Source organism: Astyanax mexicanus, chromosome 13 (genome assembly GCF_023375975.1).
Source record: "Astyanax mexicanus isolate ESR-SI-001 chromosome 13, AstMex3_surface, whole genome shotgun sequence".
Taxonomy (NCBI): Eukaryota; Metazoa; Chordata; class Actinopteri; order Characiformes; family Acestrorhamphidae; genus Astyanax; species Astyanax mexicanus.
In genome coordinates, this window is record NC_064420.1 from 36243022 (window position 1) to 36261316 (window position 18295).

Here is an 18295-nt window from a genome sequence, read left to right on the forward strand (position 1 = left end):
ACTTTTGAGAACTGCATCAAGAACAACCCAGCTAAAGTTAAAAAACAGCAGCTCAAGTTTTTGATAGACTGGTGTTTGCTGATTTAGTTGGTCTATAAACATGATTAAACTGATCAAGCTTTACAACCAGTATGACCAAGATTGACCACGATGAATGACCAGCATGGCCACACTGGTTGACGAGCTTGACTAAATCAAATGCAACATACACCAAACTGATTAAAAGCACAAACCACCTTAATCATCAAAGACCAGTTTAGACCATCTGAAACCAGCTACCAGCAAAAAATTGTCTTTGATGGTAATGGTAGTTAAAAAAGCTGGTTACTGAGTTAAAAACATCTCTATACTAGTAAGCTAGCTTAATAACCAGCTTTTCTTTACACCCCATTACCATCAAAGGCCAGTTTTGCTGGTAGCTGATGGTCTAAACTGATCTTTGATGGTCATGGTGATTAGAAAAGCTGGTTTCCTACAAGTAAGGGGGAATGTTGTCCACTGGATAACCAGCTTTTTAAAACCACATTGACCATCAAAGACCAGTCTAGATCATTTAAAACCATCTACCAGAAAAAAATAGTCTTTTATGGTAATGGTAGTTAATAAAGCTGGTTATTCAGATGAAAACATTCTCAGCTTTTGACCATTTTGCCATTTTGGCTTATGTTGAATTTGATTTTGTCACGCTCGTCAACCAGTGTGGCCATGCTGGTAAATAATTATGGTCAATCTTGGTCAGCTTGATCATGCTTATAGACCAACTAAACCAGCAAAGATCAGTCCATCAAAAACATACCCTATATAATGGGCAAATCTAAACTGGTCAACCAGCGTAACCAGCTTGATCAGCATTTTTAAACACACTATTGCCATCAAAGATCAGTTTTTGCTGGTAGCTGGTAGACCATCTGAAACCAGCTACCAGCAAAAACTGGTCTTAAACTGGACTTTTTAAACAGGCAGAGGATGACTGAGGAATGACTGGATGACAGAGAGAGAGAGAAAGAGAAAGAGAGTGAATGTGTGTGCGCGTGTGTGTACCTGAGTGTATCTAGCCCAGCAGGCAGCAGGCTAGACTGGAGACACCTGGTCTGGTATAAAGGCTGAGCTCGGCTTTATATGTATGTAGTCGTGCTCCAACCAGGAGGGTCCAACCACACCACCACCAAGCCTGCGTGGAACTTCTAGAGGAGGCTGAACAGAACAGCAGTGGCGCACACACACTCATACACACACTCTCACACACAACTCACACACAGAGACGCACTCCCTCTGGACTTGAGCAGCTCTCCTCCTTGGCTTCTCCAGCAGCAGCAGTCTGTCCTCTCGCTCGCTATGATGGATCTAAAGCTGTGGGGATGCGCGCTGCTCTTTCCCCTGCAGATATTCCTCTGCGTCCTGAGGGCAGCCGTGCGCTTTCTGCTGCCCCCGAGGCGCAAAGACCTGGGCACCGACGTGGTTCTGGTGACCGGGGGAGGCAGAGGAATCGGCCGACACCTGGCCAAAGAATTCGCCAAGCAAGGAGCCAAAAAGGTACCAGATTTAATCACCTCTAGCCTCTACCTGAGCTGCGCTTCAACACGCGCTTCAACACGCGCAACTTTATGCGTAAAGCAGACTCTGTTTAGACGGTTACGCAAAGCCGCTGGAACGTAAGCAGGATGTAATACAGCGTAAACCTGACTGAACCTCATCACTTTTTCACTTTGTCAGTTCTTCAGATTAATCATCTTATAACGTGTTTGTGTCACTAATTAGACTTCTAATCAGTTGAATTAGCTCAGTGTGTAAGATTACAGATTAATGCTTTATTATAAGAGCAATATATAGTTGTAATTTACGAGTGTTTACAGCAAATTTAGTTCACGTGTCACTTCTCATTTCTACGCATGGCTTAGTGTTATCACTAAGGGGCAGTTCACCAAAATAATCAAATTTCCACAATTTTCCCCCCACCACCACAAAAGTTTGCTTTTTCATTTGTGTATTATATTAAACAAGTATATTCAGTAAGACCCAGTGTGACAAAGTATTTGTTTGAGAATTAGATTTTTGGTGGAATAGTCATTTAAGGCTACATTAATTATATTAGCCAATGAACTCCAATCTTGATTTGAATTTGAATTTTAAAAGATAAAATTAAGTAAATATTTATTTTTAATAAACTAGTCATTTAAGCCTATGTATTATGTTAGAACTGAAGTAAACTTTAAACATCAATCATGTCCTACTTTGGTTAGCTATATGTTGGATAAGGGAACATTACAAAAAAGAAAGAAAAAAAATAGTTATTTAAGTCTATATCTATTATATTATCTCCATAATATTACACAGATTGTATTATAAATAGCAAAAAAAAAAGTAAAAAAAAAAAAAAGTAAACTTAACTTACACATTAATCATGCTTTGCTTTGTTTGATTTCATATTGGGTAAGAGAAATGTTGTAAATTTGTACATTTTTGGTGAACTAGTCCTTCATGCCTGTGTCAGTTCCATTAGTCAAGGAACTCCAGGGCAAAAATAAACAAAACTTTAAACATTGTGTAAAATTATATTTTTGGTGAACTAGCCCTCAAACATTATTTTAGCCATGTTGCTCCATTCAAAACCCAAGTTAACTCCTGACACAAAACATGATTTGATCAACTAAATATTTGAGTAAGGGAAACTTAAGTAAAAGTTATTTTTGGTCAACTAGTCCTTTAGGCTTAGATGTTTTTATATAAGCCAAGGACAAACTTGAAACACCCACCATGACTTGACTTGATCAACTATGTGTTGGGTAAAGAAAGATTTTGTACATTTAATTTTGGTGAACTGGTTCTTCTTTACATGTATATATTATTATAATTATCCAAGGAGCTCCAGTTCAAACTGAAGTAAACCTCAGAACCAACCATGATTTGACTTTTGTGTTTTTTGGTAAATTAACATTTTTATACATTTTATTTTTTTGTGAACCTTGCTTTGATCCAACTACATGTTGTGTAAGAAAAAAGTGGTGATCCAGCCCTTTAAACCTATATCTGTAGTATTAGCCAAATTGCTCTAGTTGACAACTAAAGCAAACTTAAAACACCATCTATTTTGGGCAAAGGGAATTTTTAAAAAAGTTGATTTGTTGGAGAACTGGTCCTTATACATCACATTAGCCTATGGGCATTACATTAGACAAGCAGCTTTATTTCAAAATTTAAATTTAGACACCAATCAGAACTTAACCAGCTATATTGTGAGTAAGGGAAAGCACAACTCTGTACCGGAAAAAAATGGCATTATAGTAAGTATGATGCCTATAATATTATGATAGGAAATATGCCAATAAATGTGCCCTTAATCAGTTGTTTTGGTAGCAGTTAGTTAGCAGTCCACTGAATACCCTATATAATCCCTTATTAGCTTACATGTTAATGAATGGAGTCGCTGAATGCCTAAAGAAAGGGAGAGACTGGGTCGTTTAGACTCATTAAAATGCTTCAGTGACATTTGTAATGCAGTGGATTTCTCTGAGAGATAGAATTCTCCTCAGACTGCCCTTTTTTTAAAGGAGTAGCTCAGTCAGAAATGCTAATGTTGCTAACAGTGAATGCATATGAATAGTCACCAATTAACATTATGCACATGACGTCATGCTAATTGGTGTTTAACCTTCAGTCATTGTTAGTCATGTTGTGTTAGCCTATTTGCCGGAGCTGCTCCTTTAAGAGCATAATGCTTTAATGGAGGCTGTGTATTGTGTTTTTTTCTAGAGATGGCACTGGTTAAATGTCCCTAGCCAACAAAAGTTGGAGTGAACTGCCACTGCCCCCGAACGCAGAGAGTCGCTTGTGTTTCATGTGCCTCCTCGGATTCTCCTCTGCGGGCACACAAACACAGGTGTTTCCTAAGCCTTTCTGCTTTTATAAATGCCCAACAATGGAGTGCTGACAGGCAAGACTGACTGTTTTGTTGAGCTTAAATGATCTATGACTTTTTAACCTCCGCGCTCGTACTTCCCTGTTCTGAACGGAGGGGAAAAAGACGGAGGATAAAGCAAAGTTCAGCACATTATCACCACAGATTTTTTGGCAGGACTGTCAAATTTTGACTTTCACACTTCACTGACCCCGTACTGAAATAGAATAAGGATAGAGCTTATATAGACTAATACATTGTTTTCAATGATATCAATGACAGGGCTAACTCTTCTGCTTTACAATTATATGTGTGTGTATGTGTCGGTGAGTGAGAGAGATATTATGTGTGTGTGTGTGTGTGTGTGTGTGTGTGTGTGTGTGTATACATGAGGAGTACATGCCTGTGGGTGTAGGTTGGTGTATCTGTGTGTGTGTGTGAATGGATCGCATGCAGGTGGTGTAGTAGGCAAGAAAGCACCTTACAGATTGGTTACCACAACCAAGTTCATTGGCAGGTCAGCCAGCTTTAGTAGAGTAGGGCTGATGATGTCATCAGTGTTATTGTGCAGGCTTCTCACTCCCAGAGGAAAAGACTCAAATGGAAAGCCAGAGGAGTTGAGTAAGTGCATGAATGTGTGTGTGTGTGTGTGTGTGTGTGTGTATAAGCCAAGCTAAGTAAGCATACAACAGTCAGGAAGGCCATAACTGTCAGTTCCTCTCCTTTGACCTGTTGTTTACTAGAACATCTTGGAGAAAGCCGTAAAAATGCGGCTTCCTTTCTGCATTTAAAAGTACTGGTATATATATTTAACATTTTTCCAACCCTATATTGCATAAAACACTCTATATAATTTTCCGCAATTCAAACAACACAATTCACCTCAATTAAATGTTCTATAAACATCGCTTTTTAAAGTCGACCACAATGCACTAAACAGCTTTACACAAGCCACCAGTGAGCAAGCTGAGGGACAGTGGTGGGAAAAACTCTTTAAAAGTCTAAAAGCCTGAGGAGGAAGCACTGAGAGGAACTGAAACTCGATAATGAAAAGCAGTGCTCCTCTGGGCCGCAGTGAATAATACAGTGATGATAAACAAATGAGAATGAGCTGTATAATTAAAGAAATGAGATTTGCTTGGAATCTCACTTGAATCGTAGGAGAGAGCTCTAAGAAAAAAGGCAATATAGTTGTGTGACTCAAAAGTACACAGAAAGCACTTACTGTTTAATTGTACAGTATATTTACTTTGATATAAAGTATTGATTCATAAGGCTTTATGTACATATTATACATTTTTAGCAACAGAAAAAAACTGAATACATACAACTACATGCTGGAAAGAAATGAGAGACCCCTTAAAAATGATGAGTTTATTTGACTTTACCAAATTGAAAACCTCTGGAATATAATCAAAAGGAAGATGGATGATCACAATCCATCAAACCAAGCTGAACTGCTTACATTTGTGCACCAGGAGTGGTATAAAGTTGTCCAACAGCAGTGTGTAAAACTGGTGGAGGAGAACATGCCAAGTTGCATGAAAACTGTGTATGAACTTGTTTTCTTTGCATTATTTGAGGTCTGAAAGCTCTGCATCTTTTTTGTTATTTCAGCCATTTCCCATTTTCTGCAAATAATGCTCTAAATGTCAATATTTGTATTTGGAATTTGGGAAAAATGTTGTCTGTAGTTTATAGAATAAAACAATGTTCATTTTACTCAAAAATCTACCTTTAATTAATTTAGTGTTTTTTTTTTATATAGCCAAGAGTATTGTTATCTAAAAAAAAACATGAAATATCATGATATTATTTTAGAGCCATATTGCCCTCCCCTAATATCAGTACTAATGGTACAAATAATAAAAATTGTATATATTTATGAAATAGAGTGGAATAATGAGTGAAAAGTATAAAAGTATAAATGGTACAGTGTGTTGGTAAAGGTGTAGAGCCAGGATTGCCTCCATGCTCCCAGCTGGGCATTGGCCTGAGCCTGACCCCAACAGCCCTAATGAGGGGAGCACAGGCTGCCCCCTCCGCTTGTCCTCTAGTGGCCCTGCTGCTTGAACTTTTACTGATAATGGGACACTCTCTGTGTGCTGATTGTGACACTGGTTCGGCACGAGTCAGGAGGCAGATCATTCAGCAGTTGAGAGTGCACACCTGTTGCCTGCTTATCCTAGTGCTCTCTGTTTCACTGTATCTCTCTCTCTCTAACTCTCTCCTTGTCTTTCTCTTTCTCTCTCGCTCTCTGCAATATTATGCAGACAATAAAGGGTTCATCAGACGACTGAACCGTGTAATGCCTTTGAGCGTGTGTATGTGTATGTGTGTGTGTGTGTGTCTGTGTGTTTGTGTGTGTGTGAGTGAGAGAAAGAGAGAGAGATGAAGACGGACGGGGTGAGGGAGGAGGACTCATTCTGGCGTTACCTCTCTCTGACCTCCCCTGAATGACAGATCTAATAGCCAGTGAGTAGAGCGGCCCACGCAGGCTGACCCCGTCTGCTATCACTCTCACTGGCTCTCCCGCAGCCTCCTGCCGAAAGATATGGGAATACATCTCCGCCTTTCCCCTCCTCCTGAGGGAACACCAACACATTGTTTGTGTAATAATGTTTGGAAATCGTATCGATGGTCGGATGTTCTGGGATGCATTAATCATTAACCTGCTGGGAGAGTTTTCAACAACTCTCCTGAAAGTAGATGATTCTAAATGGTTCCTGGCTCAGATGTAGGTTACTAGGAAAAGCCTCTTCTGCCTCTTGTGTGGTAACTCTTGTGCAGAGCTTCTGATAATTGTAGTATAGTGATTTTAGTAACTCTAGTGCAGAGCCTACTGTAACTCTACTACTGAGAAACTAGTAACTCCATTAGAACCTCTGGTACAAAACATTCAGGTTCTATGGTATAGAACCTCTGGTATCTCTGGTATAGAGCCTCTGATAACTTTAGTACAGAGACTCTGATAACTCTGGTATAGAGGTTCTGGCAACTCTGGTATAGAGCCTCTGGTAACTCTGGTATATAGCCTTTGATTAGTCTAGTATAAAGCATCTGATAACTGGTTCAGAGCCTCTGGTAACTCTGGTATAAAGCCTCTGATAACTCTGGTATAGAGCCTCTGACAAACTCTGGTAGAGAGCCTTTTATAACTCTGGTATAGAACCTCTCATAACTCTGATACAGAGCCTCTGATAACTCTGGTATAGAGCATCTGATAACTCTGGTATAGAGCCTCTGATAACTTTGGTACAGAGCCTCTGATAATTTTGGTATAGAGCCTCTGGTAACTCTGGTATAGAGCCTCTGATAACTCTGGCACAGGGTCTCTAATAACTCTGGTATAGAGCCTCTTGTAACTCTGGTACAGAGCCTCTGAAAGCTCTGGTATAGAGCCTCTGGTAACTCTGGTACAGGGTCTCTAATAACTCTGGTATAGAGCCTATGGTAACTCTGGTATAGAGCCTCTGATAACTCTGGCACAGGGTCTCTAATAACTCTGGTATAGAGCCTCTTGAAACTCTGGTACAGAGCCTCTGATAACTCTGGTATAGAGCCTCTGGTAACTCTGGTACAGAGCCTCTGATAACTCTGGTATAGAGCCTCTGGTAACTCTGGTACAGAGCCTCTGATAACTCTGGTATAGAGCCTCTGGTAACTCTGGTATAGAGCCTCTGATAACTCTGGTACAGGGTCTCTAATAACTCTGGTATAGAGCCTATGGTAACTCTGGTATAGAGCCTCTGATAATGCTGGTATAGAGCCTCTCATAACTCTGTTACAGAGCCTCTGATAACTCCGGTACAGAGCATTTGATAAATCTGGTCCAGAATTTCTTCATGTCCTGGTTTTAAATGTATTCTAACAGCTTCTCCTCCTATTCCTCTTTCAGGTGATTCTGTGGGGCCGCACTGAGAAGTGTCTAAAAGAAACCTGTGAGGAGATCTCAGCAGCAGGAACAGAATGTCACTACTTCGTGTGTGATGTGGGGAACAGGGAGGAGGTGTACCAGCAGGCCAAGGTGGTGAGGGAGAAGGTAAGTTAAAACTGTCCGTTTGCACAATACTGAGAAGACATCCAAAGACCCAGATCAGAAAGTATTTTCAGGGTATGAAGTTACTTATTATGTCTCATGGTCAGTGCTGTCCATAAACTATGAAAGTGCCTCATAGCAGCCGAAGGATAAGCTTATTTGCTTGAAGGCATGCTCTCAGATTTGCTATGTAGGAAAGCTGAAGCAAGGCTACATCAATTTTAACGTTTATCGACTGGAGTAGTATCATGAAAACCAATGAGATCAGAGGCCTGAAGAACCGTTTCAAAGCTCTGCCGGCTTTATGGCCACAATCACTATAACAGCAGGATCAAACACTAGATCCTGTAAATCTAGTAAATCATCCTGTTTTGTTCTTTTCATGTTAGGAAAGCTCAGGATAGTCAGATGCTGAAATAGAATCAGAAGGTTAAAGTAATACATACAGTAAAGTCTTCTACATACAGTACAATAATTAAACAAGTGGCTTTAAAGTTCCTTGTGCTTTACTCAGAGAATATGGAACTAGCCCAGACTGAATATTTTGTATTCCTTTAAAGGTTGGCGACGTTACCATCCTGGTGAATAACGCAGCAGTGGTTCATGGGAAAAGTCTGATGAACAGTGATGATGATGCACTTCTGAAAACGCAGCATGTCAATACGCTCGGTCAGTTCTGGGTAAGTAAAGGGCCCAGCGCTCATTTTCTTCCCTCTAAGGAATACAAGAGTATCGTCCCACTGTAACCTTCCCCTGAACCCGACAATTGCACACGGCTTGCTTTGTGGATTTCAAAACATTCTTACTTACATAAACACATCCAAGTCATTTGGCGTGCGATCTGTTTTGGAATATTCCCTCATAATTAATCAATGTTATTGCCAGGAGAGGAAAAAGTCTGCTTTAAACATCACATTCCTCACATAAAACAATCAGAGGTTCTTGTATAGAAGAAGGTCTAAAACAACAAACCCCGGTCAGGATAACTGGCTGCTCTTCAAAGAACCTCCCAGAGGTTCATTTCCAATAAAAGAAGTGAAGTTAAAGCAGCGTTTATAAGAAATCTGATCGAATATATAGGTCCAAACTTGGGTCATATTCAGAAGGAATTCACAGTGGATGGTAATCGGAGGTGGCGTTCAGATGTTTTAGATATGTCAAATAAGCAGTGCCGAAGGTGGTAGTACTTTGTTGTGCTCTTAACTTGAAACACATGGGTTTTTTTGGCAGACAGGTTTTTGATATGCGGAGGCATGGCAAGGCCAGCGGATCGATGTAATAATAGTAGTTCACAGTCATTAATCCTCTGACTTCAGATCAAACGAACGAATGCGGGCCAAACTTCTGCCAAACATCTGCTAAATCAATCAAGACTCATAGTTGGACGGATCACTTTCTCTTATGGGATATTCCACGGCCTTCTTACAGTCCTCATTGCTTTTGTGCTGAAGCTTTTCTTCTTGTTATTGGAAATTCCTAAAGCTAGTCAGGGGAATAGCAGTGAAAAGTAAGAACAATGCAGAATGTGTCCCGTCTCTCTTCCCCACAGACCACGAAAGCTTTCCTGCCTCGGATGCTGGAGCTGTGCCACGGCCACGTGGTATGCATCAACTCCATCCTTTCTCTTTCTTCCATCCCCGGAGCTATCGACTACTGCACGTCTAAAGCCTCGGCCTACGCCTTCATGGAGAGTCTGACTCTGGGATTGCTGGACTGTCCTGGAGTCGACTGCACCACAATATTGCCCTTCCACACAGACACTGAGATGTTTCAGGGCATGCGAGTCAGGTAGGGTATGAGCTAAGCTCAGTTCTAAGGGCACTAAGGGCATTTTTACACCTGTACTTTTTAGTCTGGCTGAATTACACTCTGGTTCATTTTGATGAGATTCATTTGGGCAGGTGTGAATACAGAAATCACACATTTGGATGCGAACCTTGAAAGGAAGTGGTCTTGGTCTGGCCTTGAATTAACCAACTCAGCTATCATGTGTACTCTGATACTGTTTCTCTATGTTAAATTGCACAGGAAAATGCATTAATCCAGAGCACAGACCACCTTCCTGTGTTTATTGTCTTGATCCCGCCCCAGACAGGTTTGACCAATAGGCATAAAAAACTCTTAAAAGTCTTGCGTTTTGTTGTGACACATTTTGATGTGCTTGCATATTTCCCTTTGTAAAAACAAACCAAAGGGAAAATGCTCCAAATTTACAAACTTTTTAAACGATTAATACCAAAGCAAACAAACTCCAGGTGTGAAATCACCCTAAGTGTTTCTACACAGCTGGGAATGTGAGTCTGCATGTAAATAAAGAAATAAAATAATGAACATAGTGTAAAATTAATGGTGAAATCATGTTATTCTAACAGCTGTAACTCTGTGTCTAATTTGTCAGGTTCCCTCAGCTCTTTCCTCCACTGAATCCTGAGATGGTGGCCCAGAGAACTGTAGATGCAGTCAGGACAAACACGGCTTTTGTTGTTCTGCCATGGACCATGCACTTCATTGTTGCCCTAAAGAGGTGAGTTATTGATGTACAGATTACCAGATGTACAAAATCTCTTCTCCAATGTATTGACCAATCAAATGCCTTTGTTGCTGAATATAATCAGATAGAAATGCTCTGAAATCTGGTAGTAAGCGTTTCCTGTACAGTAGAGACAGTTACTCCAAGAAAAGCAGGCAGAATGTCCCAATATGTTTGTCAGAATACTAGTGCATCTCAAAAAAATCAGTGTCTCAGAAAATTGTGTTATTATATAAGACCAATCTTTATTTTTTGGCATTGTGGGCAGTGTGCCAAGTCCTGCTGGAAAATAAAATCCACATCTCCATAAAAGTTGTCAGCAGAGGGAAGCATGAAGTGCTGTAAGATTTTCTGGGAAAACACTGCTTTAGACTTGATATAACACAATGATTGGATCAACCATCATTGATTATCAGTAAAATTTACATTTCATTTAGAAATCAAGAAACCAGAGTCTGGATGAAAAGTGGAGAGACACACAGTACAAGCTGTTTGAGGTCTAGTGTGAAGTTTCTACAATCAGTGATGGTTTAGAGAGACATGTCATCTGCTGGTGTTAACCATAATGATCAACAAGAAAAGAAATGAACGCTTAAAATAGATCACTTTGTGTTTAATACATCAATATAATTTATAAGTTTCACATTCTGAACGGAATTACAGGAATAAAGTTTTTAAAAAAAATAATGATGTTCAAATTTTTCGAGATGCACTAGTAGTGTACGAGGGGGACATTTGTCATTGTGGAAGCTGCACATACCTATTACACTATCACACACTTGCCTCAAACTGCATCAAATTGTTGATTATTTAATTTGACACTATTGCTATCTTTGGTATAGCTTGAACTAAAATTATCATATAACAAATTTGAATGTTGTTCATCCAGTCTCTAATGTCTTGTGCTGTTTTTATGCATCTGTACTTCTTTGCTCTGACTTGACTGCCTTATGGCAGCTGTAGCTCTGCTGTGTTTACTTCCCGTAACCGTTGATTAACATTTGAATTTCTTGTTTTGGCCTCCAGCCTTCTGCCTCAGAGCGCTCTGGAGGAAATTCACAAGTTTGCGGGAAGCTACACCTGCATGAACACATTCAAGGGACGGACATAAAGCGGCGTCTGCAGGAAAGCATGGAATGTGAAAAAGTGTTTTTTCAACAAACTTATCGAGCAGTGCAAGCACTCCCCTGTCCCTGGAACGACAAAAACAAGCTGTAGCGAAGGACTTGAGGATCACAGGGATACGGCGTATCACAGTGGCTGTCTGTCCAGCATCATTTTGTCCGTGGGTGTAGCGTGGACTGATCTTTTGTAGTTGCTTGTGCTGGTAATATTGGTGTGTTAGTCTGAATGGCTCACAGGTTTGCTAGTGGGAGCGTTCCTTGGACCTGTGGGGTTATACTGGAGTTAGTCTCATTAACCAATAGAGAAGCTGGTTTTGGGAACCTTCTAGAGGAGCATCCAGAGAGGAGGTCGGTCCTTCACACAGACGACATGGATTTAGAGCAGGTTTTGTAGGTTCGTACTAATTTGGAAAGCTTTTTTATTGTAATTTAAGACACTGCAGATTGTTTCTCTGACTCATTTTCAGTAAATCCAGTGTAATCTTCTCCATATTAATGTCAACACTGAATAAAAGTATTTGATATTAAAATAACGCTGGTCAGTGTTATTCTGTGTGTGTTCATGTGGGTCAGAAAACAGGGGAATGTATGTCCCTGGCAGTGAGCTTGTTCCTTCTCAGCCAAAACTCACAGGCATTTCATGGTCAGCATTCCTCCAGAGCGCGCCAGCCAATCATGAGCTCATAGCGCTGGAGGTAGGGTTGTCAAAACACAGGCTCTACTTAACAGGAAAGCACACTGCAGAGGGTCAGCCACTGGAGGGCTAATGGACGGATTTCAGTGGGTTTACTCAAATAATCGAGGGTTGCCGGCATCGTTTTCAGCTTTGTCAAATGCGTTTCCGTACCCAGCTGCTATAAATGATCATCCTTAGGAAAGTCGTATCCTTTAGAAGGCAAACTATATAAAAATGCCCCTCCCTCACCTCTGCATTAGTCATTTTGGTCTCCAGATCAGAGGATAGTACCTCATAAAATACAACCAGACTAATTTCAGGCAGCTGTTGTCCTTCTCTAATTGCATGGCAGGTATAAATACTGGCAGACTCATGTTTCTTTAACCACATTGTTAAAAAAAAAGTGCCCTGTTGTCTATCAACACTTTTGTAATGCTGAAATGTCTTAAATGTTTTTTTCCTCTTTCTAAGATTCTAAGATAACATATTGCCTGTATTAATACAGAAATAAATAAATGTCAGCTTAATTTTTTTCCTCTTATTTGTGTCTTCCTTTAAATACTGTGGGCTCCAAAGTTAGGTAACACCAGTGACATTTTTTCATAAAAAAAAGGGATTTTATAAAATATGTGCAACTTACGTTAATTCACATGTTGTCAATTATTATATATCTACTAAAGTATGCTTTTTATTTTAGTTGTATTCTATTTCCTCACAGTTCCCTAAGTATAAAGTGGATAACACCAGTGACTTTAAAGCTTCAGATCATGAAATCATAAGCTAAAATGTTTAGAATATTCAAATAACTGAAACATGACAATGTGCTTTACTTCATAGATCCTCAATACACTACAATACACAAACAGAAGTCAAGTAATGCCATCAGTGTGGTTTTAGATTCAAAATAATATATAATAGATTTTATGCTGTGTGGTAACACCGCTGACAATGTCATATATTTTAAAGTCATTATTATTTCAGTTAAAATGGCCGAAAAACACATTTACCTCTAAATATAACATTCACCCTTTACATATCACTTCAAGGACAATCACTTCTGTTCTGGTTGGAAAACTAAACAATGGATTAAAAAAACAACATTGACTAATTGATGGCTTAAAGTTTTTTTTTTCTCGTAGAGAGGGGCTTGGGGGTGCTGGTGCTACCTCATATATACTCATATATTATATAAATGTATTACACAATGAGTGATGTATTTTAGTGTTTATTTATTTTATTGTTAATGATTATAGCTAACAGCCAATGAAAACCTAAAAATTTGTGTCTCATAAATTTAGAATATTATATAAAACCAATTGATACTTTTGGCAGTGTGCGCAGTGTGCCAAGTCCTGCTAGAAAATAAAATCTGCATCTCCATTAAAAAATAGTCAGCAGAGGCAAGCATGAAGAACTGTAAGTGTAAGTGCTGTAAGATTTTGAGGGAAAACACTGTGTGCCTCTCCACTCTTCCTCCAGACTCTGGACCCTTGAATTTCAAATGAAATCAAAATTTACTAATGGTCAGTGGTCACTGTGTTATACTATCAAATCTAAAGTCAGTGCAGTGTTTTCCCAGAAAATCTTACAGCAGCATATCATGCTTTCCTATACTGACAACTTTTATGGAGATGCATATTTCATTTTCCAGCAGGACTTGGCACACTGCCTACACTTGTCTTATATAATATTCTATTTTTTGAGACACTGTTTTTTGGGTTTTCATTGGCTGTAAACCATAATCATCAACAATAAAATAAATAAACGCCTAAAATAGATCACTCTTTGTGTAATACAGCTATATAATATTTGAGTTTCACATTTTGAAATGAATACTAAAATAAAGTAACTTATCAGTAATATTCATTTTTTTAGATGCACTTTAGATGTATATATTCAGCCTCTTATATGTTTATTTTGTTTATTTTTAGTGTGAATAACACAATGTTTATATCATTTTATTGACAAAACTAAACGGTTATTTTAGACTAAACTAAATTACATAAAGTAACACAGGTGACGTAAGTGGGTGAAGCACGCATTGAACCTTTGACCTTACGCTCATTTCCTGTTTACCTGAGCGCAGAGTTTGTATGTTAGCGTCCGTTAATAGCAACATTATTAATATGACTCTGGCGCGTTTTATACTTCTTAAACCTCCAGAGCCTCAGTCAGGAGGAAGGAGAGTGTCTGTGGCGCTGTATGGAGCTTTAGGTGAAGTTAATAGGTCTTGTGAAGGTGCTGAACAGTGCTGGAAGTAATTCACCTGCACCAGGTAAGACCAGAGGACGGAGAGGAGGAGGACCAAGCGGCTCAAACACGCTGGATAAAGAACGAGCTGACTAACAGTAAGTGCCGGATTATTTTCTGTGTTTTTTTTTGTTTTTTTTTATAAATGTAGTGCATTTAAGACACTTATCATCGTTCCTGATCATTAGTGATGCTCATTAAAAGAGCATTGGGTCTGTAGAATGGAATAATGTTGATTAAATTAAATAATCTCTTTAACTATCAAAAAATAAAATATTAGCAAGTGAAATAATCTTATTTAATTTAAAAAAGGCAATACATATTTTTTACAATGTGTTGTAGGAGTATGATTTAGATTATTTTTATTTAATATTTTTTCACCTTATTTTATAAGTAATTTAAACTCCAATTAAAAACAAAAATCCCTGTTTATATTCCAGTTTGTATTATGATTCTTGTGTCCAAATTTAAGACAATTTTTACTTGATATAAGAAAGCTTAGTAACGTGTTTGCCATGTTTTTTGGTTTATAAAGGCGTATATAAATCAGTTTACATATATTTTGTTTAGTTTTTGCATATTTTGTTTAGATTTTTTGCAGTGTTTTGGAAGTGGATTTAGCAGGGAGGATGTTAATGTTAATATTAATCTAGATGGGAACATTGTGAGAAACTTTCTAATAACTTTGTGATGCAAACCATTATTACTCCATTAGTTTTCAGAACATTCTTGGAACATTGTTCTTAGAATGTTCCCTGTTAGCTGAAAAACCAAGATGCCAAAATGCCAAATGTGATGCTCCTCTAATGGAGAAGTTAGATATTAAAGAAAGTAAAGAGTTTAATCTAATATAATACAGTTAATTTCAGTTAAGAATGAAGACATCTTAGCTTTTTGAAGGCTGAAGAAAATTGGAACTGGTTGGTTGGCTCTTCAAACAGTGTGATTCTGCCTCTGGGTATAAAACTGTCCTCTATGTCTCAATCACTGCAATAAAAATATAATATAATAAATAATAAATGTTTAATATGATAAATAAATGTATAATATAATAAATGTTTTATTAGAACTGTGTACTGTGGATGCACCCCACCAAAAAACAAGCACGGAACTTAAAATACATAAAAATTAATCCCAGCCCATAATTCAAACTTTATAACCTTACAATCTCGCTGGCGACATCAGCATTAAGCAAAAGGTTCGACTCAACTCGAAACTAAACCTTGGATCTCCATGTGGCTGATGCTGCCAGTGGAAATGGTTCAAATTGGGATCATGACATGAAACTGTGTCATGGCCCACACGTGTGCTGGAGAAGTCAGCTCAAATCTCCGGGGGCGAGTTCAGAGCAAGGTTAGCCAAATAGTAGATAAATGTGAGGAGGCTGTTGGACGGACAGCTCACCCTGTGATGAACTCTTCGCCCCGCGCTGAACAGAACAGCTTCATGAGACCCGGCACAGGTGGAAAGGAGAGAAGGAGGGACCGTAACGACTGTCCAGGGGCACCGGTGGGCCGGGTTGGGGGGTGTTTTGGGGTCATGTCATACTTCATGGCCTCATCTCTGAAGTTCAGAGAAGTTCATCATCTCAGATGTTCAGAGTTGGCAGGAGCTTTCTACAGTATATTATGCAGCTTCAAAAGGAAAGGTTCTGGTCTTGGATGTAAGGTTTTGTTTATGTTCTTTGAACTTTAAAAAAAGTTCCTAAGACTCACTGAGGTCACCTTTTAGGGGGGAAAAAAATAGTGATTGTTCTATACGCAAGGGTGCTTCAAAGTTTGGCCAGTCAGGATGTTTGATTTGAAGTATATTGTTTTTAAGGTAGCTTAAATTAATTTTTTTTGAGCATGCCAAAAGCTGTGGGACAGGAACTAGCTTTGTGTCCCATGACTTTTGCCATGTCGCATGAGTGTAGGGGTGTGCCATATCGTATCGAACGCAATAACATCGCCAATATCATGAACAATATTATACCATGAAATATCGAGCCATTTCTCCAACCCCTAATTATTACATCAGGGTAATACTTTTTGGTGTTTTTTAGCAACAAAAAAAATCACATTGTTCTCAATTCCCATTATATTCCCATTTCCATTATATATCCCAATTCCCATTGTATATCTACTAGAGACCAGAGACTGATTATATCTGTCCAGTATCATTTATTTTACTTTAATCCTGGATATGTGGAGATATATGGAGTGCATTACTAGTATCATGACATTCTAGACCATTGACTGTTCTGTTACAAATCTGATAAAATTCTTGTATTTTTTTAATATCTCAGGTAGGGGTGTGCTATACTATATTGTATGCAATAGTAAAATTAGGAAGTGTAGAAGTGTATTCTTAAAATAGTTTTTTGCATATCAAAGTATCGTTTTGAATAAAAAATACCATGAAATATCATGATATTAATTTAGAGCCATATTGCCCACCCCTACATGAAAGTATGGAACGCTGCTCTGACCCGTTCACACTGTTCACAGGCAATTTTAGCCAGATGCTGCCGGTCACAATCATTAACACCCACTGTCTACTTTCTTATAACCTATACAGGTGTAGGCATTCCCAATCTACCCCCTGAGGTAACACTTCATGATCAGGTTTTACACACTACTATCCCCTGACTTATGGCATATATCTGTATGATAGAATAACAGTGCACATTCACTGGATTTTACAATCCTCTGTATATATTTTTTTAAATGCCTGCCATGTCTTGCTTTAGCAAAAGAGACCATTAACATAAAATATAAGCTCCTCCTTAACTTTGCCCACTCAACTCTGATGGGATGCCATATACAGGTGCTGGTCAACGAATTAGAATAATTTGAAATAGTGCAATCATGAAATTCTTTGAATGCATTTTTTGTGCAGAAAGCAAATCAGGTGTTCACCGCACCTGTCCTACTCGTTAGACTAATCACAGAACTCTTTACCTGGAAAAAAATTTGCTCAGCTGAGCTTTCCAAAAGGCCCATTTAGGCCATTTAACTGTGACACTGTTGTTTTATTGAATTAGAATAATGGAGAAACCGTTTCATTGAATTAGAATAAATGCTCGAATTTTTGTTTTCTGTGAAGAGTGTTCACTGTGCAGTATAAAGTCAGGGTTGAGTAGAATCTCTAAGTTGTAAAATCAATCATGGGTAAGCAGCGCAACCTCTCAACCGGAATAGTGGCTCAAATTCAAGCCCTTCGCCAACAAGGCTTGACCCAAACTAAAATTGCTGAGCAGCTCGGCATCAGCCAGTCTTCCGTCTGCAAAGCTCTCAAGAAAAACTGCAGCAAGCGCACCAACTGTTCCGGCGTCCGAAAAAGTTCTGCTCGCGACAACAAGCAGCTGAGAAAGATCGCAGTGAGCAACCGGTTCAAGTCCACTTCCGAGCTCACCGACTTGTGGAACAAGCAGACCGGCGCTGACGTCTCCAGATCAACCACTTACCGTCGTGTGCGCGAACTCTGCTTCAAATCTCGCGTTCCAGCAGTAAAACCGATGCTGAACAAGAAACAAATGGAGAAACGGCTGAAGTGGGCCAAAGAACACGGCGAGTGGACTGCTGAAGACTGGCAGAAAGTGGTCTTCAGTGACGAATCACGCTTCTGCATCTCCTTCGGTGACCAAGGTCCTCGTGTCTGGCGTCGTGGTGGCGAAACCTACAACCACGAGTGCGTGAAAAGATCCGTCAAGTTTCCCCAGAGCGTTACGGTCTGGGGATGCATGTCCGCTCGAGGTGTAGGGAAACTCTGCTTCCTCAAGAAGACTGTCAATGCTGCC

The 18295-nt window shown here is 39.2% G+C and overlaps 1 protein-coding gene across 2 annotated transcripts; it reads left to right on the top strand.

Annotated features, from left to right (window-relative positions):
- The first annotated feature begins 1022 nt into the window (after nucleotides 1–1022).
- On the top strand, nucleotides 1023–12796 carry dhrs3a (dehydrogenase/reductase (SDR family) member 3a). 2 transcript variants are annotated; one of them, XM_007246312.4, is made up of 6 exons: nucleotides 1023–1533; nucleotides 7794–7937; nucleotides 8495–8614; nucleotides 9484–9722; nucleotides 10333–10458; nucleotides 11491–12796. In XM_007246312.4, exons 1-6 carry the CDS (start codon nucleotides 1336–1338, stop codon nucleotides 11573–11575), a joined length of 912 nt encoding a protein of 303 aa, XP_007246374.2. In that variant the 5' UTR covers nucleotides 1023–1335; the 3' UTR covers nucleotides 11576–12796. The 2 variants fall into 2 exon arrangements, with proteins under 2 accessions (XP_007246374.2, XP_022533172.1); XM_022677451.2 differs by lacking the exon at nucleotides 1023–1533 and adding an exon at nucleotides 3752–3877.
- Nucleotides 12797–18295: the final 5499 nt, after the last annotated feature.